The sequence below is a fragment of the Talpa occidentalis genome, unplaced genomic scaffold (assembly GCF_014898055.3).
Source record: "Talpa occidentalis isolate TD23 unplaced genomic scaffold, MPIMG_talOcc4v2.1 talOcc4.11, whole genome shotgun sequence".
Lineage (NCBI taxonomy): Eukaryota > Metazoa > Chordata > Mammalia > Eulipotyphla > Talpidae > Talpa > Talpa occidentalis.
In genome coordinates this window covers 75575183-75598651 of record NW_023601104.1, presented here as the reverse complement: position 1 = coordinate 75598651, position 23469 = coordinate 75575183, and the positions used below count along the sequence as shown (strand labels likewise).

Genomic DNA, 23469 nt, shown 5'->3' with positions numbered 1-23469 from the left:
GGCAGTCACCAGGGCAGCCCAGTGCAACACTGTCTCTTGTGGTTCCCTATATCTTGCTCACACTGTGTCAACAGGCCTTTTTTTTTTTTTTTTTTAAGATTTATTTATTTATACAAGCACTGAGTACAGTCAGAAGTGCAGGAGGGTGAGAGAATTCACCAGAGCCAGAGCAGGGAACAGAACAGGCAGACTGACGAAATACACTGCTGAGGGGAGCAGTGGGCGGCAGGAGAGGTCTGCTGGGCCATGTGGGACCCTCGCCAGTGGCCAGGGATAAAACCGGCGCTACAGAGGCTGCGGGCAGCTTCGCAGCCCAGCACCGAACCGCTGGGCCACCAGGGGAGACAACAGGCCTTTTAATAAACCTCCTTTAATTACCAGTGATTATTCCAGCTGTATTGGACCTTTATTTAACCAGTGACCTGGGATGTTTCCTGGGCTCTTACTTCCTATTTTGCCCATGAGGTTCAAAAACTGATTGACTCAATCCTCTCACCCCCACACCTCTGGCCTGTACCCCAGTTCTTGTATGCATAAATAAATAAATCTTTAAAAAAAAAACTGGCTTAGGGCCTCCCCTGGTGGTGCAGTGGTTGAGCACTGGGCCGCAAGGCTGCCCATAGCCTCTGCAGTGCCGGTTCGTTCCCCGGCAGCCGGCGAGGAGTCCCACAAAAAAAAATAAATAAATAAAATAAACTGACTTACCCAAGGACACTGCCATATATAGGAGAGTATAGGGTCTGGCATCTGGTGTCCACTTCACAGTGTGCAGGGGTCCGAACACCAAGTACTGAGAAGCGAGTATGTGAGGGGCAGCTTTCTCCAGAATCTTTTTGCCCTGCTGTCTCTTTCAGGGGAGAGGGGTGGCTTCAGGGAGGAGAGGGAAAGGAAAGCTTCCTTTTCCTCCTGGGCTAGAGGGTTCCTTCAGGCAAGACAAAGGCCACCAGCACTGTGCCACACCTCATTTGGTACTCTTAACTCTTGAGGAAGCTAAGGTGTAGGGACACTTGAACTAGCACATGACCAAATAACTTGTAGGATCTGCCCCCAGGCCATCTGACCCCATGACTTATAGTTAACAATTATTCTCTTTGCACCACCAGGTTGTATCCCCAGTCTTTCTGGTAGGGAAGCCACCACCTTATCTGTAAGTTCTTCTACATAGGTCAAGCCGTGTGGCCATGGGTTTCCTTTGACCACCTAAATATTTGTTTATGAGCTGTGTCACTCTGGACAAAGTACTTAACTTCTCTGTGTCACAGTTTCTTTGTCAGTAAAATAGAGATATTAATATGTATACTCAGCGGGTCATTGTGAGGATGAGTTAATGTGAAGCCCTAGAACAGGGCCTTATGCATAGAAAATGCTCAGTCAAGGTTATCTGTTATTGTTGTTATTGTTATTACTTTCCAACTTACCAAAATTCTCACCCCCCCAGATGTCCATCTGGGCATCATACTTTCCCAAGTGGTTGAACCAGGACTTGTCAATCACAAAGATTCCTCCAGCTATGACAGGTGTCCTGGGAGGAAGGAAAGGAAAGAGGCAACACATGAATGAGTCTAAGAAGCAAGGAACCCCTCTAACTGTCTCCAGGGCCCCAGGCAATTTGCCCCAAACTCTCCTGTGAGCAGAGTCACTTGGTCAGAATGTCTGGCTAGCTTTCCTAGCCACTGTCCTCTCTGTCTCTGGGACCCAGAACAGAGTCAGCACTTAGATTGTGCACTTTCAGAAGCCCTTGTAATGCAAACAGCCCCTGAAGTACCACCCAGGCTCCCTGCCCAAGAGAGGAAGGGGTCTCCCGGAACCCACAGCAGTCCTGACCTGATGGGCCGCGTGGGGTCTGTCCGGGCAATCTTCTGCTCAAGAGGGATCTGCTCCCACTTGAAATGTAGGCTCCAGTCGAATCCTAAGAGACAGAGTAGGGTGAGAACAGGCTCAGGGCCAAGCCTACTGGGAGCTAATGCCCTCTCCTTCCACCACCCCTCAGGGTCTCTCTTGATCTAAGGGTCCTCATTTCTTCTTTCGGAATGAGACAGGTCTTTGCCCTCATGGAGTTTCAATCTACTGAGCAAGACAGAGGTTATAGAGATAAAATTAGTGAAGGGATAATATGTAAGTTGGGGATGAAGAATGCTAAAAGGAAGAAATTAAAGGAGAGATGCCTATATTATTCTAATAAGGGTCATCAGGAAAGGTTCTCTGACGAGGTGACATTTGAGTGGAAAACTGAATGAAGAACTGATCCACACAGATAACTGGGGAAAGAAAATTTCAGACAGAGGGAACAGTAAGTGCAAAGGTCCTGAGGTGATTTTCCAAAGGAGAAGTGCTTAACTCCCTTCAGAATCCCACTCAGCCCCAAGATCTACTAATGGATTATGTCCCTTTACTGGAAGTCTGGGCCCCAGACAGGAAATCCACTCTGCACACTAGCCCCAGAAACAGATTCTGTAGAGTCCTGTACTACAACTTTCTGGAATGATGAAAACATCTTATATCTGCACTGTTCAACATGGCAGCCACTATACAACTATGAATATTGAGCACTTTAAATGTGGCTGGTGAAAACTAAGAAACTGAACTTTAAATTTTATTTAATTTTAAGTAATTTCTTCTTCTTTTTTTAAAAGATTTTATTTATTTTTATGCAAGAACCAGGGTACAGGCCAGATGCGCAGGAGGGTGAGAGGATTCACCAGAGACAGAGTGGGGAACAGAACAGGCAGACTGAAGAAATACACTGCTGAGGGGAGCAGTGGGCGAGACAGGAGAGGTCTGCTTCGCCATGTGGGATTCTCGCCGGTTGGCTGGGATGGAACCCACGCTGTGGCTGCGGACAGTTTCACAGTGCAGCGCTCAACTGCCTGCACCACCAGGGAGGCCCTAATTTTAAGTAATTTAAATTTAAATAGCCAAATGTGGTTATTGTCTAGTATATTGGACAATACAACTCTAAAGTCTAGAATAGTGCTGCCAAAAGAAATAGAATGCAAGCCATATGTAATGTAAATTTTTCCAGTAGCTATTAAAAAAATAAGAACATATGAAACCAATTTGGATAATTTATTTTTAATGCAACGAGTCAAAAATATTATCATTTCAACATATAATCAATATAAAGAATCACTAATGAGATATTTTACATTTTTCATACTAGGTCTTTAAAACCTTCTGTGTATTTTATACTTACGGCACATCTCAATTCAGACTGGTCATATTTCAAGAGCTCAGAAGCCAAATGTGGCTCACAGCTACTGTGTTAAACAGCACAGGTCTAGACCACTTCCAGGTGTACATGTTAGGAATTCATGCAAGGTTGAGGGCTCCCCCTCCACCACCCTCAAGACAGTTGTCATGCCATGCCCTTCTGCCAGGACTTGGCTGTGGTCCCTGGGTTGGCAGCATTTGGGAGGATGTGTCAATGTTTGGGGGAGGGAAAGATGAGAGAGTAGGTTGGCTCTGCCACTCAATATGCCAGGAGCCTGCAAGCGCCAGATCTGACCCTTGGCCCCACCCCAGGACTCCACCCAATCCCTTTTCACTTTCTGGAGGTATAGAGGGAAGTGAGACACTCTGGCACAGCTGGGAAGAAGAGCACCAAGCCAGGACTTTAATCTGCCCTCACCTGCTTCCTTTCAGGTCTAGAGCCCCTCCCCTGGGAGCAGGACCCACCTCCGCGAAGGTCAGCAGATGCAGCAAGGTAGGCAAAATTATCCAGGCTGATGACATCAATGATGGGGCTCACCACACGGGTGTGGTCCTAGGAGAAGAAACATAAGATGCTGTGAGGCCAATGAATAAAAAAATGAAATGAAAACAAAACAAAACAAAATCTACCTTCCTGATCTGACACCATCTCTTCAGAAAAGGGGACACAATTGCTTACTGCAGGCCATGTTAGTCTCCCAGAAGCTGTCCTACATCGCCATATCCCGGTTCCTAGAAGGTCCCCCTGGGTGCCATCAGCACAAAGCTCTCTTTCACGCATGATGTTGAGCCCTGCTGGGATCTCACCTCCTCAGTGAAGCGCTCCCTGATTGCTGCAGGCTGAAGGAGTTCTTCCTCTTTTAAGCTGCTCTCACAATTGTAGTCTAGACAATTCCTAGAACATGACTCATGTGCTATCTAGAGTGGCTCTTCTGTTGCTGGTTTGAACTGTTGATTTATTAATTGTCATTCACTTTGTGAATGTTTGGATTGAGTCTTCCCAATAGGATCACCAACAGCTTCGAGGTAGGGGCCCTGTAGTTCCCATGTAATTTGGGTCTCACTCCTCTCGTGCCACATATACTTCAAGGTCAGATTGTAGCTCCTCCATCACCTCCCAGACACAAATCCACCTCCAAAACATTGGTGAGTAATATTGATTTTACCAAAGTTTGTTTGGGGGGAGTTAGAGGTAGTGTTGTTACTTATGCAACTTGCAAAACTGAATCATCAGCTCTCTTCTCTTTCTTTCCAAACTCCTCCTGCCTCCCTCCCAACTACTAATCTACTTTCTACCTCCATGGAATGTTTGTTCTGGACATTGCATATAAATGGAATCATATAGTAGGTGACTGGCTTCTTTCACTTAGCATGAGGTTTTCAAAGTTCATAAATTAGCACTTAATTCTTCTTTATGGCTGAATAAATTACATTGTAGGGATAGAACACATTTCATTAAGCCACTTAACAGCTGATAGACATGGGATTGTTTCCACATTTTGACAATAAAGGATAACACTGCTCTGAACACTTGGTGTACAAGTTTCTGTATGGTGTATGTTTCTATTTCTCTTGGGTATCTATACCCAGTGCAACTGTGGGATCATATGATCCTATGTTTAAACTTCTGAGCACTGCCAGACTGTTTTCCAAAGTGGCTGCAGCATGGCACATGAAGGCTTCTGTTTCTTCACAGCCTCAGCAGTGTTTGTTACTGTCCAACTTTTCGATGGTCTCCTAGCATGTATCAAGTGGTAGCTCATTGTGGTTTTGATGTACATTTTCCTAATGCCTTAATGTGGAGCATCTTTTCATGTGTTTGCTGGCCCCTTGAATATGTTCCTTGAAATAAATGTCCATTTAAATCCTTTGCCCATTTTTAAATTGGGTTATTTGTTTCTTTATGGTTGAGCTGTAATCGCCTCATCCTCTCCTCCATCTGTCCAAATCCTCCTCATTCAGAGATGGCAGGAGCCCCTTTGTCCTGATCTGCATCTGTACATCCTCTCCTGCCTCCCTCTTGATCTTCCCAGCCCAACTCAAAGTTCCTCAGCACAGGACCCTGTGTCCCCCAGGAAGAGAACAGCACCCACTCATTGTAGGAACTCTGTAGCTCACTTCAGCTTTCATCCAAGTTGATTCTCCCATCAACCCAGCAGGGCAAATACTACAATTATCCTCATTTTCAGGAAAGAAAGCTCAATGAGATAAAGTCATTGAGGAGGAGACCATCTAGACTGCCTACTCTGCCTGTCCAACCTCAAAGACTGTTCTACATGCCCACAAGTCAAGAACTGGCGGGTGGCTGGAGGGACACAGCCCCCCTGGGGCAGGCGGCTCACCTCCTTCACCCGCTGCAGCATGGGCTGCAGCCACTCCGTGTTCACTTCACAGTGGCTGTCCAGAAAGGTGAGGACAGCAGCTGTAGCCACATCTGCCCCTCGAACTCGCGACCGGATCAGCCCTGCAGTGGGAGTGAACAGGGGTCGGTGCTGACACTGAGCCAATTTGCATCCCAGTCACCCCTACAAAGTCCCCAGTCACCACCCCTGCGAGCTGAGGTTTCCCCTGAGTTACTGTGATTCAATGCTACTTTGTATTTGTTTATTTCCTCCCCCATTTCTTTCTCTCATTCATCCATTAGCCATCATTACCCCAAAGTCATTGTTTGGGTGCCTTCCTGTGGCACACACTGCTCTGGGCCCCAGGGACACACTGATGAACAGACACAGTAGAGTGAATGGAAATTGCAATCAAGTGTAGTTTGTTACCAGAGAACCAGAAATCAAAAGCCTTTCACCCTCCCCAGGGAACCTCAGGGTGGGATTCTCCACTTGTACCTATGTGACCTGGAGAGAATCTTCTAGACTAAAACAGGCTTGAATTAAACTACCAGTCCCTTTATTCACCTTGAGCATATTATTTAACATCCCTGAGCCTTCGTTTTCTCATGGAGAAGATTCAGAGAGTTAATCCCTGCCTGTTGGAAGAGCACCTGGGACCTAGTTGGCTATGCAGGCTGGATTCTGTTGTTTCCACACCACCAACCCCCCAACCCACCCCCGAAGTCTCCCTGACAGCTCAGAGAATGACCTCACTCTTGGCAGCTCCCTGATCAGGGCTGGGAACTTTCCTGGCCAGGAGAAGGGAGACCCAGCTGGTCCTGCCCCAACAGAGCAGCCCCTGGTGCCCTGTGAGCTATGGGTCTTTCTCTAAGACCTTGGAATACAAATTGCTGCTTAGGGATATTTCCCTACCCGTCACTCTGCCTTGATTCCTCTGATTGTCCACCCATCTGTGCGAAAGTCCATCTGCCCCCCTCCTTCCACTCCACAGGTGGCTTAGCACCCGATCATAAATTTACCTCTCCGTCAGACAAAATTCCAAGGCACAGAATATCCCTGAGCCTAAAGGCACCCACAACCTGGTGCCGGGGACTGATTTCTCTTTGTCATTTCCATTCCAGACCGACTGGTCTTTCTTAAACACGCCCATCACCCCTCTTTCTCTCACCTTCAGTGGTTCCCTACTATCTGTCTTATCAAGTTTCAAGGCCTTTCTCTGGCTTCCAAGGTCCTCTGTCATCTAGCCTCACATCTCCCCTGCTGACCTGGCTCAAAGTCTCCCTGGAAGGGAGAAGAGACACAGGGAGATGAAGAGGCTGGGTTTGGAAAGTCTGGGTTGGCACTCTGCCTTTTCTATTCATCATTCCAGGCAAATTACTGAACCTCCTTAAATCCCACTTTCCTTATCTGCAAACTGGGGTCATGGCTGTTATGAGGACTGAACAGGTCCATGTAGGCAAAGTGAAGGCCTGTTCCCAAGGGGCACTCAGGAAGGGGTCATTCACATTCCAAGGGTGCCTAGTCCTGGCCCTGCCTCTGCTTGCAACGCTCTGAGCCTGGAATGCCCTTGTCAATGGCCTCACAACCCCCTCTCCCAATCAAGGCCCACTCTGATCACCACCTTTCCTCTGAGCTCCATGCTATGCCCATACAACTATAACCAGCTCTTGCTCTGGTAGATCCTGACTCCTTGGCCACGGAATAAGCTCCCGGAAGGCAGGGACAGCTCTAGTGCTGTGGTTGATGCTGGAAAGCCCCTCTTTATTAGATGTGAGGTTACATCTGCTTTATAAAATCTTTAGATTTCTCTCTATCTTGAAAGAGAAACCAAGGCAGCCAGAAGCAGAGCAATAGCCCGCATGCTGTACAGGGCTGCACTGGGACAGCTGGAGGGTCATGCCACATACCTTGGTCCTGGCCTCCAGGAAGGCATAGGACCATGCTGGCCTGGTGTGACATGGCGCCAAAAGAGAGAGGGGAGGTGCAGAGGACTAGCCCACAGTGACTGTGTTGTGGCGCCCAAGGTCCAAGAACTCACCTTCCCGCCGGTCATTGCGGAGGCATTTGACCTTGGGGATCCTAGTCAGGAGCAGACAGTCTTCAGCTGAGGGTGGAGAGAAGGAAACATGCACATTCCGGTACAGACATCAGACCACGAGAGGTTTGGCCCCTCTGGAGCTGCCCAGGAGTTTCATCAGGCAACAGGCCCACGGAAGGGCTAGGCTGGGGAAGGTCTGGGGGTGTGGTCATCATCTACTCCCAGGTGGGACTGAGGAATGCCTGTAGCTCCAGCATCACCCCCAGGGAGCGCCAGAGAGCATAGCTCGGCGGGCAGACCAACCCTGGTGGAGCTGGGTTGGAAAGACTACTGTCCTTTGCGTATGGCGCTTGCAATAAAGAAGGACGTTGCTGTTTCCATTTTTTTTTTAATGCCGCTGCACTGGTGTCATATCAAGGCAACACCACTTCTCCTCCTCCTTTGGCATCAGGGAGCAGGGCCAGGGATGGCACATAGAAAAGACTAGAATCCTAGTGGAGAACACAGAGGTCAGTCTGTGATGGCCAGGGTCACTTCCAGAATGTCTGTCTCGGTGTTCTGGGGAAACAGGGATCTGGAGGGGTGCAAAGAAGGTGGAAACTTACGATCTGAACTGAAGTCATCCACTAAGATGATCTCCTGGATCAGGCTGGCAGGAGTTCGGTTCAGGACACTGGAGCAGCAGCAGAACAGAGAAAGAACCCGACTGAGGGGTCACCTTGCATTTATCTCTCCTGCCATGGGGCACCCTCCCACCCAGTTTGGTGTCAACACACAGGCAAATGCTAGCAAACCTTCCAGGCCCTGATCAGTGGCTGAGAAAGTGTGTTCTGGAGACTCCTCTAAGGGTCCAGCTGACCCTGCTTCATGGACCCTCAGGCACTTGCGACACCCACCAGAGGCAGGGAGGGGCAGGGAAGGCTCTGAGTGGTCCAGGGAGGAGCAGTAGCTGCTCCAGCTGCCTGAGGCTTGTCCTGCGTGGGGCAACCCCTAGCTGGATCCAGAGCTGCCAGCTCAGCTCAGGAAGTCTGGTGAGGTTCCCATTGGCCTAATGGGCAGGAGGGTATTCTCAGAAAGCCCCTCACTCTTTCCTTTAAGGGCCCTCCTCTTCCTCTACTCCCTGGGAAAGGAAACCCAAGCGTCTTTAGTCCCTGGAATATTACCACTGGACACTCCTTTCTGAATGCTCCTCTGTCCATGCTCACTGAAGAAGCAAGGTGAGTATGGGTTCAATTGGACCACCAGGCAGGCTTAGAGGGCAGAAGGGACGCCTCTCTGAATGGCTGATGGTTGTCTACTGGACTGGCACCTGTCCACCTGGGACCTTATGTCCATCCCCGCCTCCCTTGACCTCACCCTGCATCTCTGCCCTGTCCGAGGAACCTGACCTGGTGTTTATACATCTTGCTAACAATTGCACTTCTTTTTTAAAAAAATTCATTTATTTATGCATACAAGAACCAGGGTACAGGTTAGAGGACTCACCAGAGACAGAGTGGGGAACAGGACAGGTGGATTGACTGAAATACACTGCTGAGGGGAAACAGTGAGCGAGACAGGAGAGATCTGCTGCACCATGTAGGTTGCTCTCTGGCTGGCTGGCCAGGGATCAAACTCGTGGTGCAGAGACTGCAGCTAGCTTCACAGTGCTGTGCTTAACCCCTTGCACCACCAGGGAGGATCCAATTGCACTTCTGGGGTCTTCCTGACTCTGATTCACCAGCCCCAGCATCCCAGAAGGGCAGTGGGAGGGAGTGCCCATGGGCTTCATGCTGTCTGGGCATAGCACCCTACCTCAATGACCCTCAGTCAGGGTCTCAGAAGATCACTCCGAGGCTTTGGGGGGCAGCACCAGTGAGACGAGGGTCCCAAGGCAGGGCTCACCTTTTCACCGTGCGCAGGAGGGTAGAACGGGCTTCATTGTGGAAAGTGATGATAACACTGGTCGCTGGCAGGTCCAGGGAGTAGGACATGGAGGGGCAACTGGGAAAGGAGCAGAGCAGTCAGAGGGCAGCTGTGGGAGCGACACAGGGCAGACTTGAGGCCCCTCCTTGTCCAGCCTGCTGCCCCCTAGCATCCCTCTGTGGGACAGAGAAGGCAAGTCTGAAGCCAGGTGCTGACCCCACCACTCCACACCCAGGCTGTGCCCAACTCAGGCCACCCAGCCTGGGTCCTGGAGGAAGCAGCAAGTTGGGGGCCTTTCCAGGCCCAGGAGTCTATGACCAAAGACCTGGCACACCCAGAGCTAGTAGTCACTGAAGGACTTAGGAGGGCTCCTATGCTACTATGCGCAGGCACCCCGCCAGGGCCCGATCCATCCCTGCAAACCACAGCAGTGAAGACAGAAAAATGGGGGAGAAAGGGGGAGCAAAAACAGCCTCTTTGTCTGACGGGACCCCTAGCTTGTTCCTTCTCTCCTGGCTCATGACAATTACGCCTCCTCAGCCTGTGAATTTCTCCCTCTCACTGCCCAACACTCAGCGCCCAGACACCAGGAAGAGCGACAGTCTCACTCCGCCCACGGGTGCCTGGGACTCCTGGAGGAAGCTGGAGCTGGGAGCAGACACCAAAGGCATTTCCCGCCACCTGCTCTCCCCCGCCGCCGAGCCCCACCAGATATGGACACCACGTTTTTTGGCTCCCTTGGCTCCCCCCTCCTCGGGAAAGGGAATTGAGACAATGCATTCTGCCTGGCTTCTCCCCTGTCCTTCAGCAAATGCATCTATTCCACTCCTGGGGTGGCAGGCGGGCAGGCAGCTGCAGTGGTTTTCTTCTTTATAGTGGCAATCTTCTTTATTACAATTGCTCTCTGACTATTCCAGCAATGACTATTTTTTCATTACAGCATTCATTCCTCTGACAGCAGCTTACAGCCAAATTCCCAGGCCCATTTCCGGCCCTGCAGAGTAGACAGTGTCAGACAGGCAGGCGTCCCACAACCCTGGGACGCCCGCGGGAGAAATCCTGAAAGGGTTTAAAATAATTCTCCTTGAGAGGGGATGTGGGAGGGGTAAGAGGAGCAGGAGGGGTAGGGATATTCACTTCTGCCCCTCTCCCTCAGCCAGGCTTCCCTAGTACCCATGGGGACTTGGGGGTGGAAGGGGCTTGGCTGCTGAGATAGGGAGTGCTGGGAGAAGCAGCCACTTCCTGGGTGCCCAGCCCCCCAGCACTGATCTCTAGGGCCCCATGTCTCTTTTCTTGAACCCCAACCATCTGGTGTCCAGGAGGAGGGACTCTGGGTAGCAATACTCATTCTTGACCCACAGGTGGCCAACCTACCCTCACCACATCTGGAGGGGGGACTTGACCTCCTCACCACCCCACTCTTCACCCTGCTTTTCTCTGGGACTTAGATCTGCGATGATGGGATTTACCTGGCTCCCAGCAGCCAAGTGTCTCTGAAGGGTTTCGTGCTGTGTCTGTGTTTTGAGTTTGGGGCTGGTGGGGTTTTCTCTGATAGGTCTGTCTTGTATGGTTTAAGTTTCTTTTTTCCCCTGGCGGGGGCCTCTGTAGATTGAGAGCTGGACCAGAAACAAGCTTGACAGTTTTGAGTCCAACAGATATTGGAGGGTCAAGAGAAAGAGGGTGGCTTCTGCCAGCACACCCACCTCGGCCATGGGAGCCCTGCCCACCAAAGCCACCCCTTCCTTGCTCCCCCAAACATAGGGAACACCTGTGCATAGGCATGAATGTGCATGACACACCTTCTCATCCACCTTGGGCTTCTGAGAAGGCAGGGCCGCAGCAATGGGGCAGGAGGAGAGGCCTACCTTACCCACCCATCACTAACTTGGATTTAAAGAGTCTCATTTTTAAATTAATGATGCCTCAAGAGGAATTTCCCCTTTAAGTTCCTTGTAAGTAGGTGGGAGAGATGGTAGAGATGAGGCAGGTCAAGCCCTCAATTCAGATTTGAGTCGGCAGGTCCTCCATCTAGGCCCTGGTGGATAGGTTGGCCATTCTAGGGCTGCCCATGAAAGGTTTCCAGGTGAAGCCTCATGGACTTAACAGCACTGGCAGACATGAGGGAAGAATGGCCAGGTCTGACTGAGAAAGAATTTCCAAAGCCTGAAATTGGCCATTAGATCTGGCTAGGGGGCCTTCCCCAGTAGCAGGCTTATCGCCCCCTTTGGTAGCATGAGAGATCTCTGGAGGCTGACAGTGCTGGGTTACAGGATAGTGAGGACAGTCTGGGGCTCCCTAACCCCATGTCCATCTCACCTTGCACAAGCATAAGCCCATTGTACCTCAGGCACACCTCCATGAGTGACAAGGAAGGTGCTAGAAACAGACCCCCTTCTACACCCTTATTGTGAGAACGGTCTCTATGTTCTCTCAGATCAATGGCCAGTGATCTGAAAAATAAGTGTTTATTATTCAGATTCAATTCTTGTCTCTGCTTATTGGCCTATTTGGCAATGACAGGGAGCAGGACCCAGCCCTATTCCCACCAACATTACCTCACGTTCATCTTGTGCTCCAGGGCAACTGCTTCAGAAGGAAAAGCACTTTTGACCCAAGTCATTCTCTCCTACCCTCAAACAAGGGCCAGACAGAGGCCTAACCTGGCGCTGGGTACTTAGCTACATCCAGCACAGCCCATGCTGGTCATTCAAAATTGCAGGCATATCAGCGGGACCCCGGCAGCCCCTCCCTGCCCTGTTAGACGTCCACATGGAGCACAACTCGAACCGGCCTCGGTTGTCAAGAAACCTCCCCTGAAGGAAGGACTCTGAGAGGAGCTGTGAAAGTATGTGTGTGTGTGTGCACGTGTGCGTGTGCGTGTGCACGCGCAGAGAGGAAACAGTACAGGTAGAAATGAGGACGGAGGCAGCAGGAGTACAGGGTTGTGTTAAATACCAGGTGCAAGTGATCAGAGGCTGGGAAGTAGGGAGGGTTTTGTGCTTCAGGATAAGGAGCCCAGTCTGGTCCAGATGGTGAGGCCAGGAAGAGGAGTGACTGGGTAACCTGGATAGGACACAGCAGGGCCTGCACTAGGTCGGTCACCCACAGTGGGAAGTCAGAGCTGGTGCTGGCGTGGAAGGTGTCCTTATCATGGCCGAGGGCCCCTCTCACCTACCGCAGCAGCGCCCACTCCCTCTCTAAGGTCGCCTGGGAGGTCACTCTTGCTAATGGACCTTCCTGACCTGGGCTAGGAGGTCTCCTTGGTCTTCACAGGTCTTCCCTCAGCTGGCCAGTCCCTCATGAGGCCAATGAAATAAAGAGAAGTGAGAAGGCCCAATGAAAATGAAGTTTTGAATGTCTCAGCAACTAGATTGAATCTAAGGAAGTTTTTTTCATTTCTTAAATCCACGTGACTGAAAGGAGACAAGCTAGGCAGCGCTGGCGCTTCCCTCCACCTTCTTTCTCCCTTGGCACAAAGGAGGCCGTACCTATAATGGCGGGTGTCCCGGATGGGCCTGTCTGGGCTCAGCTTGTCGCTCTCCAGCTGGTTGAAGGCGTGCTGCCTGTAGGGGTCTTCTCCCGCCTTCAGCTGCTTGGCGGCCAGGTACGCCTTCTCATCGAAGCCTCTAGAGGGCGTTCCTGTCACCTGAGACAAAGGTCAGCATAAGCGGGGCGAGGGCAGCCTGTGTGTGAGGAACTCTTGGTACCACCAGGTGGGCGGCAGCCATGGGATCTCATCCGTCCCTCACCCCCAACTCTGGGAGGAATATCATTATCTCCCCATTGTACAGTTGAGGAAACTGAGGCTCAAGAAGTTAAAAACAGCACCTGCATGGGGGGGGGGGGCGGGTAAAAGGGAATTGAGTACTTTTCTGCTCACTTTTGCTCTGTACCTAAAACTTCTAAAAAATAAAACTCATAAAAAAAATTCCAAGGTCAGAGCTATTGAGTCAAAGGTTCTGGATTCAAACTGATGATTCTCACTCTGAAACCCATCATCTTAATCCCTGCCCTTCGCTGGATATAGAACTGGAGACTTCCAGAGTGCAGCGGACAAGGCACCCAGAGGGACCACAAACCAGAGTGGAGTCAACAGTCAACCTGCAGATTGACAGCCTCCTGAGGGTGAACTTGGGCCTGACCCTGGACTAGGCAGTAACTGAGCAGTAACACCCAGAGCTTGGACGAGCTGCAGCAGAAGCACGCAGGCCCTCACTGGCGAGTACCACTGCTGCCAGAACTCAGCACTCCGTGATGCATCTCCCAGACCCGTGCTTGCTGCTAACGCAGCCCCACATCAGGCCTACGGGGCTCACTGGCATTAAGTCCTGGGGAGTGATAAAAGACAGGTGCTATCTAGCCTCCTTCCTAGAAGCCACCTCCCACTCCACGCTCCCAAAGTGCCCCCATGAAAGACACTGGGGAAGGACACATATGAGATGAATGGCTGGATAGATACATCCTGACAGGTCATTATTTGAACCAAACTGCTGGCCGATGTCCCCCAGAGTGCCCTGAAATACCATCGGCTATGAGCGCGCTCCATCCCCAGCACTTCCACCTGACCACAGCCCACACTAGAGGCACAGGCTCACAGAAGGTGGGAGAGAATTGTCTCCACAGAAGGTGGGAGAGAATTGTCTGTGCACAGCTCCCTTGCATGGGGACTCCATCACAGGCCAGTGGCCCCAGGAAGGCAGCGGGACCTTCAGGACAAGTGGCGGATATGTTGGCTGATGCTGGGGAATATCCATCAGCAGCCCAGTGCTCCCATATTCCTCTCAGAGCCTAGCTCTCCACCAACCTGGACAGAAAGGCCGAGGGCTCCAGGGAGCACTTATCTCCTTAAAGGCTGCCAGTCTGTAGTGTTCACAATTCCTGGACAGGTTGCATCCTGTCCTAGGAGTCAATCCCCAAGCTTCATGAGGTCAGAGTCAGTGAGAGAGCTTGTGTCCCCTGGGCCATGCTAACCATGCACATACGTGCTCAGGATGGTGCCAGTGGCTGCCGCACCGTGATCTCCTGAGTTAGTGCCATGCTAGAGACTGGACAGTTGTAGCAGAGCCCACGTGGTCTTGAAGTTTATTTCAGAAAAGACAGAAAAGGGGAGGCAGAAAGGACAGGATGAGAGAGGGAAAATTTTCTGACTTGAACCTTGAATTGCCAGAGGCATCCAAGCAGCTGGACTTTGAGAATAGGAATGTCCTTTCCAGCAGCAGAAAGAAAGGGTGCTAGCTCTGCCTCCTTCCTCCCAGCCAAGGGACATGGAGAGCAGACTCCAGTCGATGGCTGAGCAACTAAAATGAAAGAAAAACTTCAGAGGGGTGATTTTTTGGAAGCTTCCAAAGGCCACTTAATTGCCCTATAAGTCTACTGTGGGAAATAACCATGTTTATTTATTTAGGACTATGGCCATTCTGTGGGCTCAGGAAACCTCTGAGTCCTCAACCTACATCACCCATTGCCCAGTAAACATTGATTGGAGCCTCCATCTCCCAGACTCTGGGGCACCCTCTGCCAGCAACTGAGGATCACCTGGGCATTCATTCACTTGCTTATGAATGATTGAATTCATCACTCATTCAGCCAAACTCTGCTGAACACCTCCCATGGGCTAGGAAGCGGAAGGAAGGCTTCCAAGACTATGTTCCCCTGTTCCCGCCCCCGCCCCCCAAATCCAGCCAATTGCTTTCCTGGTCCTCACCGAAAGCTGCCTATGGGCCACACCAGAATGTTGTCGAAAGCGTCTGCCTGGGTCCTTGAAATTGAGTCAAACAGCCTCACAGGTGTTGTCGGGGAAAGTCAGCTGCTCCTGGCTACAGATCCTCAGCCTCTGATGGTCCTGCCCCTTCCCAGGTGAGACCCTTTACCTGTGAGACATCTTTCCCTTGTGAAGAAGGGCGCCATGAAATAACAGGCCCGCTCCTTCCCAGAGGTCTTAGCTCCGCTCCCACGTTGACCCTGCTGTCCCCAGGATTTGGAGCTGAAACACTAGTGGACCCTGAGTTGGCCGGGGGTGGGGGGCGGTGCTGGGGAAGGAAAATCCCCCCTTGCAGGACATTCACCTCCTCTCTGCCCAGCCCCTCCCCGGTATCACCCTGTCACCACCCAGAGCTTCCTCCTCTCATGTCTACCCCCAGCCCACGCGTCCACACAGCATTCATATCCTCCCAGCTCGCCGACTCTCCCTTTAGCCTTGTTCTTTGATCCTGAGGCTTCAGGCCTTTGGCGACCCCATTCCCACTCTTAACTCGGGATCTCCAAAGTCCTCATTCATCCCCAGAACAGTCGCTTCCTCCAAACCACACATCCATGGTCATCCTTGCTGCCCTTCCCATGCTGCACAGCCTGCCCAGATCCCGGCCCTGGGTGCCCATAGGTGGGATTCTGTGGGCAAACCACTAGTCATTAAATCCACAAATATCTATTCAAAGACATTGTGCAAGAGGCTGGGAAGATGGGAATAAACGAAAGGCGGTTTTGTCCCCAGAGGAGGGATTTCGGAACCTGGTGCCTTTCCTCCCCTGTCCACACCAGGCCAGGCCAGGCCATGGGGAATGACAAGGAGCATGAGGAGCTGGAGAACTGAGCGTGGCTCCTCACTCCACCCTAACTCCAGCGAGGGTTGGGTTCCCCTCCCCTCTTCGCTGGAGAGGTGTGCTGACTCGCTCCCGCTTTCCCGTCCACACCGCTCACCCAGCATGGCAGCGAGGGGTAAATGCATCCTATGGCTCTGGGCTGTGGGACCAGGAAGAGCTGAATCTGGATCAGCTGGAGAGCCCCGAGATGCTAGGCTGGAGCCACTGGATGGGACTCGAATTGCTGCCCCTTCTGGAGGGGTGAGCGCCTCAGGCACGCTGTGCACTTCTCGTGTCACATGGCCCTGACCTCTTGCCTTGCTTCTCTTTCTTTTCAACTAGATGTGAGGGTCCCAGCACCTGAGCAGGTGTGGCTGAGTAAAGGAATGGACGAGTGAATGAATACCTAAAATAGTGTCCCTGTAGCCACTTAATATAATCAACTGGGGAGGAAACCACAGCAAACAAAAGGAACCAGTTAGCCTCCACGGTAGGGGCGCAGTCACCCCATGGGCTCAGCCTCTGCAGGTGCCCTTCCCCTGTGTAGGGTAAGGAAAAATGTCAGGCTTTTCTGCCCTCCTACCATCAGGATAGATGATGGATCCTTGCGGTCCTGAATGCATGCCTGATGGCGGGCACCTGGAATAGGGTGTGGGCAGAGGTAGATGGGATTCACCTGGGCTGAGACTCGGCTTTTAAGAGCGGCGTCACAGAGATGCCAGCAGCAGCAGAAGCCAAAAGAGAAGCCGAGAGAGACGCAGAGAAGACGCAGCAGAAGCAGCGAAGGCCAGAGAGCCCAGACACAGTGAGGATTTGGTGGGGGGTAGGAGGCCTGCCAGCCTCCCGGCCCCCCAGCATCCCTGCCTGCCATATGCCTGGTGAACCCCAATAAAAGACCTGCAAAAAACCACTGAGGGCTCCAGGACTCCTCCTTTACCCGGTCTGCATGGGATCAGAAAACCTGCACCGTGTCCAGTCCTGCCCTTTACACCCTGGCTCTGCTCCAGCCGGGGCCGCCGCCTTCTGTTCCTGGAGCCCGCTGGGACCCTTCCCCTTAGCCCTTTTGCGCCTTCTGCCTTTCTAGAAGACTCTCCCCCACATGTCTGCACGGCTCCCTTTTCCAGCCCCTGCAGGGGCTCTGTTCAAACCTCACCTCCTCTGTGAGTGTCCCCGGACTGCCATCTATAAAACTGTGCTCCCCTCGCCTCCATTTCCCACCCCCTGCTCTGCTTTATTTTTCCCTTATGGCATCCCTTACGGCACTTAGCACCTTCGGATGTCCTACGTGTACTTTGCATTTTTCTTTTCTTTTCTTTTATCGACTGCTTCCCTCCACGCGTACATGGGCTTTGCCAGGACAGGGGTTGTCTGTTTTAAAGCTGGATCCCAAAGTCCCGGACAGCACCAGTGATTGCGGGACTCAACATCCACAGCTGATGGTGTTTAGTGTATGAGGGATGAGCCTTTGTGACCGCCCCCCCAGCCCCCCCCCCCCCCCCGCACACATGCACCTGGCTGACACACTTGGAACAGAGGTGGCCCAAGCAGCTGGCAGAGTAGTTTTCACCTGCCTTAGGGAATCCTCTTCCCCACTCAGCGATTGATGAACTGTCAATCGCTGTCGCCTGACTCCCAACACCTCCATCACCGCCACAGGGGAGTGGGCCAGACCCAGCTGATCCCATCACTGCATCCCAGGCAAGGGGTGGTAGAGAAAGGTCATTTGACTCAAGGACAACCATTCAGAATTTTCCTGAGGCTTCTCTCTAAGATGAGCTCTTTTTGTCAGCACTGCTGAGGCTGGGAGCTCAGCCTTCTTGCCCAGACATGGAGTCTTGTCTGGAGAATGAAACCGAGAAGAAACAATCGGAGCCAAGAAATGGAAGGAAAACACTCTCAAGACACTGTTTGTGGTCCCTGGAACCAGACTCATCTGATCCAAATTCACCTTGGGTTTTTTCCTTGTCTCTTTAATTATCTAGGGGTTTCGTCTGTTTTTTGCTTTAATTAGTTTCAACTGGGCATCCTTCCCCAATAAACGAAAGTTCAGAGATACAGTCCTTCAGGCAATTATTCGTCAAAAGTAAAAGACAAAATGAGAAACAACCCAACAAGGGAGCCACGAAGGGCCAGGACATGGTGTAGGTGACAGCCACTCATTGCGAGTTATAGGCTGGTCTCTAGCATCAGCCCCATGACATGAGCCCAGAGCTAGGCAGGTCATTCCCTGCTTTCCCCAGTGGGCAGGGCTGTGATCGGGCTTGGGGGTGGGCAGTGAGCAGTTCCAGCTGGACTGTGGCTTAAGAGGCCCTTGGGTTGCCATGGCAAGGAACAAGGGGAGGGGACTTGTGAGTGATAGTCTGATGGGCTCCCTCCCACAGTCCTGCATTCTCCTGCTGGGGAGTTCTTGGCTGCCAGTTAGGCAGCCGCCTCCACCCTGGTCTTTGTCTTTTTGGGAAGTGCCAAATGCAGCACTTCCATGTCCAATAAGGTCAATCACATCTGAAACTGCTTAAGCTGAAATAATGACTCTGCTCTATAAAATGAGAAGAATGATTTCTCATCTTGGAGAGTTTTATTTTCAGTCTATCACTTCGATTAAACTTTGAAATTTGCCTGAATTGTTTCAGGTTTTTTTTTTTTTTCCCCCAGCTAGATCTGCTTATTTCTTCTTGACTGCTAAATTTAGGAAACAAACAGCAAAGGGGAAGGTTTAAAATAAGAAAGGAAAATATTTTCCATGTCATTTTCATCAAAAGCAGTTCAACCCAAATCCCTAAGCTTTGTAAATGTTCTTTTAAAACATATAAATACCCCTAAAATTTATATTTAAACAACTCCCAGCTCCTTTTAATAACTGCTGCTCAATTTCCTCTTACTGCCAGTAAAACAGGTACCTGCTGGGTTTGCCTTTTGCTAAATTTCAACAAAACTCCAAATAAAAAGGGTCTGGTCTTAGTTTATGGATGATTCCTGATTTTTTTTTTTTCTGACTCTGCCTTTAAACCCCAAACACTTGATGAACAAAACATGATTCCCAACCACTCCCCACTCCCGTGGGAACAAAACCTCATCTGATGCCGTGTCCCAAGTTGAAAGACTGCCATTCATTATGAGAGCTGGGAAACTAAGTGCATGGTTCACCGTCTCTGAGCTCAGGGTCTCAGGTTCCACCTTTTCCAAATGAAAAGGCAAGCAGATCCCATAGGGCCTTCCTGCAAGCAGCTGGGTTCTGGGGAAGAAGCCAACCCCACTAGGCCTGCCATTGCTCCTGTCCAACCAGACAAGATGCTGGGGGCAATGCAGGCTGGGAATCTCAGCTTGGGTGAGAGGAAAAATCCTCAGGGTTTTGAGGGTCCCTGAAGGACCTGCCTCAGCTGTGTCCCCATCTTCAACTTCATATCACCTTAAATGCAATTATTATAGGGGTTAACAGCCCAGGCTTTGAAAGCTGATGGCTTCGGAACAGAATACCAGTGATCACTGCTCCGTGGTCTTAGAAAGTCACTTACCCTTTCTAAGTAAATGTAGATAAGGTGCTTAGCATAGTATCAGCACATGAATTATCATTATCAATTTTTATTCGCTCACCTGCCTTTTGGTTCTTGGCCAGACATTAGAATTATCTGGGAAGATTTTTTTTAAATCCTGATATCCAGGTTCTATCCAAGACCAACTAAATCAGAACCCCTTGGGGGTGGGCCACAAGCATCAGGAGTTCCTAAAGCGCTGCAGGCAGTTTTAACACACTAGCAAGGCCGAGCCATTGCTTTATGCAAAAGCAAGCTGATGAGCAATGGGCTAGTCATGGGTTGGTGAAATCACAGGACCAAGAATAGATGGGACCTTAGAGGTCACTCTCCTTGGCCTTGTTCCCAAGGATCCTCACCTTTAGCAGAGCCCATTGTAACCTGTTTGGAGCCTCTGGGGTTACCATGGAAACCACCACCTTTGTAACACTTATGTTCACAGGCCTGGGAGTCTCTAGTTCAATTACATACCCAGGAACACAGGGTAGGGGCTGCCTGGGAAGCCCACCTCTGGTTTCCAGTTACAATTCACAGTCCGATTTTCCAGGGGTGCTGATGACAAAGCTTTATGACACTAGTGGCCTCACCAGGAAAAGGGATAGCACACTGTCCATCCGTTTAGGGATCTGAACTAAGTCCCACTATTCAAGGCTAGGACAAGGCATTAGGCCCACATTCTAGATGGTCTCTGCTCAGATCCAGGGAGATTCCAGGCCCAATCACACTTCCAGGTCTCCTCTCTCACATCTGCCCAGTCCGGGGGCCATCTAGGGATGACAGAAGGGAATCCATACTAGGGATATATGGCGTGACGGCTCAGTTCCCACCTGCATGTCAGTTTACCCAGCTTGAGTAGAGCATTCCTGGCTCTAGGAAAGGCCCCAGAAGCCTGCCTTATCCTCTCAGCCATAGCTACTGTGGAGCGTGAGGAAATACGGGGCCTATGGACAGTGATGAACAGATACTGCTCGCTGAGGGCCCGCCATGAGCCAGATGCCATGCTAGGGACTTATTTCTGTCTTCAAGGAGTCCTGTCAAATGGGTGCTCTCCTTTTTTTTTTTTTTAAAGAGGCATGTTTATTTATTTATTTTTTTTATTTGTTTGTTCGTTTTGTTTATACATGCACTGGGTACAGTCAGAAGCGCGGGAGGGTGAGAGAATTCACCAGAGCCAGAGCAGGGAGCAGAACAGGCAGAAGGACCAAGGTACACTGCTGAGGGGAGCAGCGGGTGGCAGGAGAGGTCTGCGCGCCATGTGGGACCCTCCTCCGGTGGCCGGGGAGCAGCCGGGGATCGAACCGGCGCCGCAGAGGCCGCGGGCAGCTTCGCAACCCAGCGCTCAACCGCTGCGCCACTGGGGAGGCCCCTCCTTATTCTCATTTTACATAGGGAGAAACTGAGACCCAGAGAGATAAAGTAACATGCCAAAGTCACTCAGCTGCTGAGTGGCTGGGCTGAGACTGGAATTGAAGTGATCTGGTCGCAAAGCCTAACACAAGCTTTCCCTGTGTGCCTTAACACTACTCCTAGGCTCAGATGGACCTGCTACCCTCTTCCAATTCTGAGTCACTTGGCTCCACAGAAGGCTGGCCTCTGGTGCCCAGAACATAGCCAGCTCCTGAGCAGTGCAGGCCAGAGGCTGCCTCCCTCCTGATCTCAGGAGTCAGTGCATCAGCTTATGCCTCAGATGGGCCTTGCTGGGGTTGTTGTCTCTTGACCTGACATGGACATGGAAACACTTTTCTGCTATGGCCAGAAAGAATATGGGAAGAAGAAAAAGTATAAGAGTTTGTATTACTCAGGCCAAAAAAGCACATGACCAGATTTCCTGGGATCTGCCTGGGCCCCTCATTTTCCCAGCCAGGGTACCCTCAGGATCCTGATGACCTTCTGCTGCAGTCACAGCAAAGGAAAGACCGAGCCAACTCCTGCTGAGGTTCTTGTTTGCGTGATCTCACGGGCCCTCCAACCAACATGGCCACGGTCCACAACCGAGGGAGGAGCAAACAGCAATCAAACACCGTCCTGGCCAACATGCCATGCGGGTCACCAGCCCACTCTGCTCTAGTCACACAGATGTCATATGTTGATATTTGTAAGTTGTCATTGTTCTTCATGTGAAAACTAGTGAACTTGACCTGTCGGTTATTAACTAGAAGAATAAAAGCAGTGTCAGGCCACGTAACCAACAGGACACATACAACAGTGTGACTATTCCTGAGGTAGTGAGTTTCCTGACTCACCCTCTAAGGTCAGTAACCAGTAGGTCAGGATCAAATTCAACACACTAAAATTCAGTAGGGCCCTGATCATGGGCTGGGCACATCAGTTTGCAACACTCCTCCGAGCAAAGAGCCATAAGAGAGTAGCCATTACAGGCACTGTGGGTCAAGTTTAAAAGTAAAGTACCAATCATTAATGACATAACCAAAGGGGTAGATTATACCCACCAATAGGAGATGGCATTACAAAGGCAGACTTTTATTTTTTTAATTAAATTTATTTATTTCTATATATTTTACATCATTGTTCATTTTTGCACAATATTTGCTTTCGCCTCTCAGGGATAGTCCCTGTAAAAATCCCCCCCCCCACTTCACCCGTGCACCATCACCATAGTCCCTTGTGCTCTTCCCTCCCTGTTTTGATCCCTCTCTCTGCGCCTCCCCTGCAGAATGTCTCTGATTTATAGTTGTCTGTTAATTTTGGTTATTTATTTATTTATTTTTCCTGATCCCTTATTTGGTTCCCCTAATTACTCCTACAAATGAAACTATCTGATATTTTTCTTTTTCTTTCTGACTTACTTCACTGAGCATAATCCCTTCCGGCTCCATTCAAGTTGCTGCAAATGGCATGAGTTTATCTTTTTTGGTTGCTGAACAGTATTCCATGGTGTATATGTACCACATCCTCTTGATCCAGTCATCTATTTTTGGGCATTTGGGTTGTTTCCAAAGCTTAGCTATTGTAAATAGTGCTGCTATAAACATAGGGGTGCAGGTCTCCTTTTGAATTAATGATTTTGTGTCCTTTGGGTAGATTCCTAGGAGTGGAATTGCTGGATCATTGGAAACTCCATTTTCAGTAGTTTGAGGAATCTCCACACAGCTTTCCATAGTGGTCGGACCAGTTTGCATTCCCACCAGCTGTGCAGGAGAGTTCCTTTTTCTCTACATCCTCGCAAAAGCAGACTTTTAAAAATCAGAACAAGGAAAGAGAAAAAGGAGATGGGGAAAAGGCACTGGCCTCGTGTGTGACTTCTGGCTGGGCAGGCGCCAGCTGTACCCTCCATAGGATCCTGTCCTTAGGCTGGACCTTCCTGTTGCCACCCAGCATTTTATCTAGGTACAATATACAAAGTAACTATAAAATCTAGAAACAGTAATAATTTTAATACTCTTTTAACAGAAAGAACTTTTTAAATTATCCCTGGAATATAGTAAAGATGCAATTTTATTCAATGAGAAATCAAAACAAACTGATCACAGTGTCTCACCAATGCACAAACACCGAGCTCAGTAGAAACTCTGCTTATCCATCACATTCATGACAGGTTTGCACAGTGCACTGGTCCACACGAGGACGATGTGGACAGAGTCTTAAATAAACCACTGAGATGATTGTCTAGGCTTTCCTTCATGGCCACCCTGGAGATAAATGAAACCTTAAAGGGAAAACACCTGCCCTATTCTTAAAAAAGACTCAGTGATCTAAAGATACAAATCCTTCCTGACTTAATCTACAAACTCAGAGCAATCCTGATTAAATGATAACTGTGTTGGGGGTGGGGAGAGTTCAGCTGGAAGCATTTAAACATGAGCAAATAATCAAGAGAACTCTGAAAAAAATTAGCTAGGAAA

At 50.2% G+C, this 23469-nt stretch overlaps 1 protein-coding gene across 1 annotated transcript in view; it reads right to left on the bottom strand.

Moving 5' to 3' along the window:
* Positions 1–23469, bottom strand: part of GALNT16 (polypeptide N-acetylgalactosaminyltransferase 16) — an 83647-nt gene that overhangs the window by 18078 nt on the left and 42100 nt on the right. Inside the window, exons 2-9 of the mRNA XM_037503567.1 lie at positions 12987–13144; positions 9478–9576; positions 8199–8266; positions 7594–7659; positions 5553–5674; positions 3676–3763; positions 1825–1909; positions 1419–1522 (exon numbers count right to left, since the gene is read on the bottom strand). Coding sequence (XP_037359464.1) covers positions 1419–1522; positions 1825–1909; positions 3676–3763; positions 5553–5674; positions 7594–7659; positions 8199–8266; positions 9478–9576; positions 12987–13144 — 790 coding nt within the window. The remainder of the gene's footprint in view (positions 1–1418; positions 1523–1824; positions 1910–3675; positions 3764–5552; positions 5675–7593; positions 7660–8198; positions 8267–9477; positions 9577–12986; positions 13145–23469) is intronic.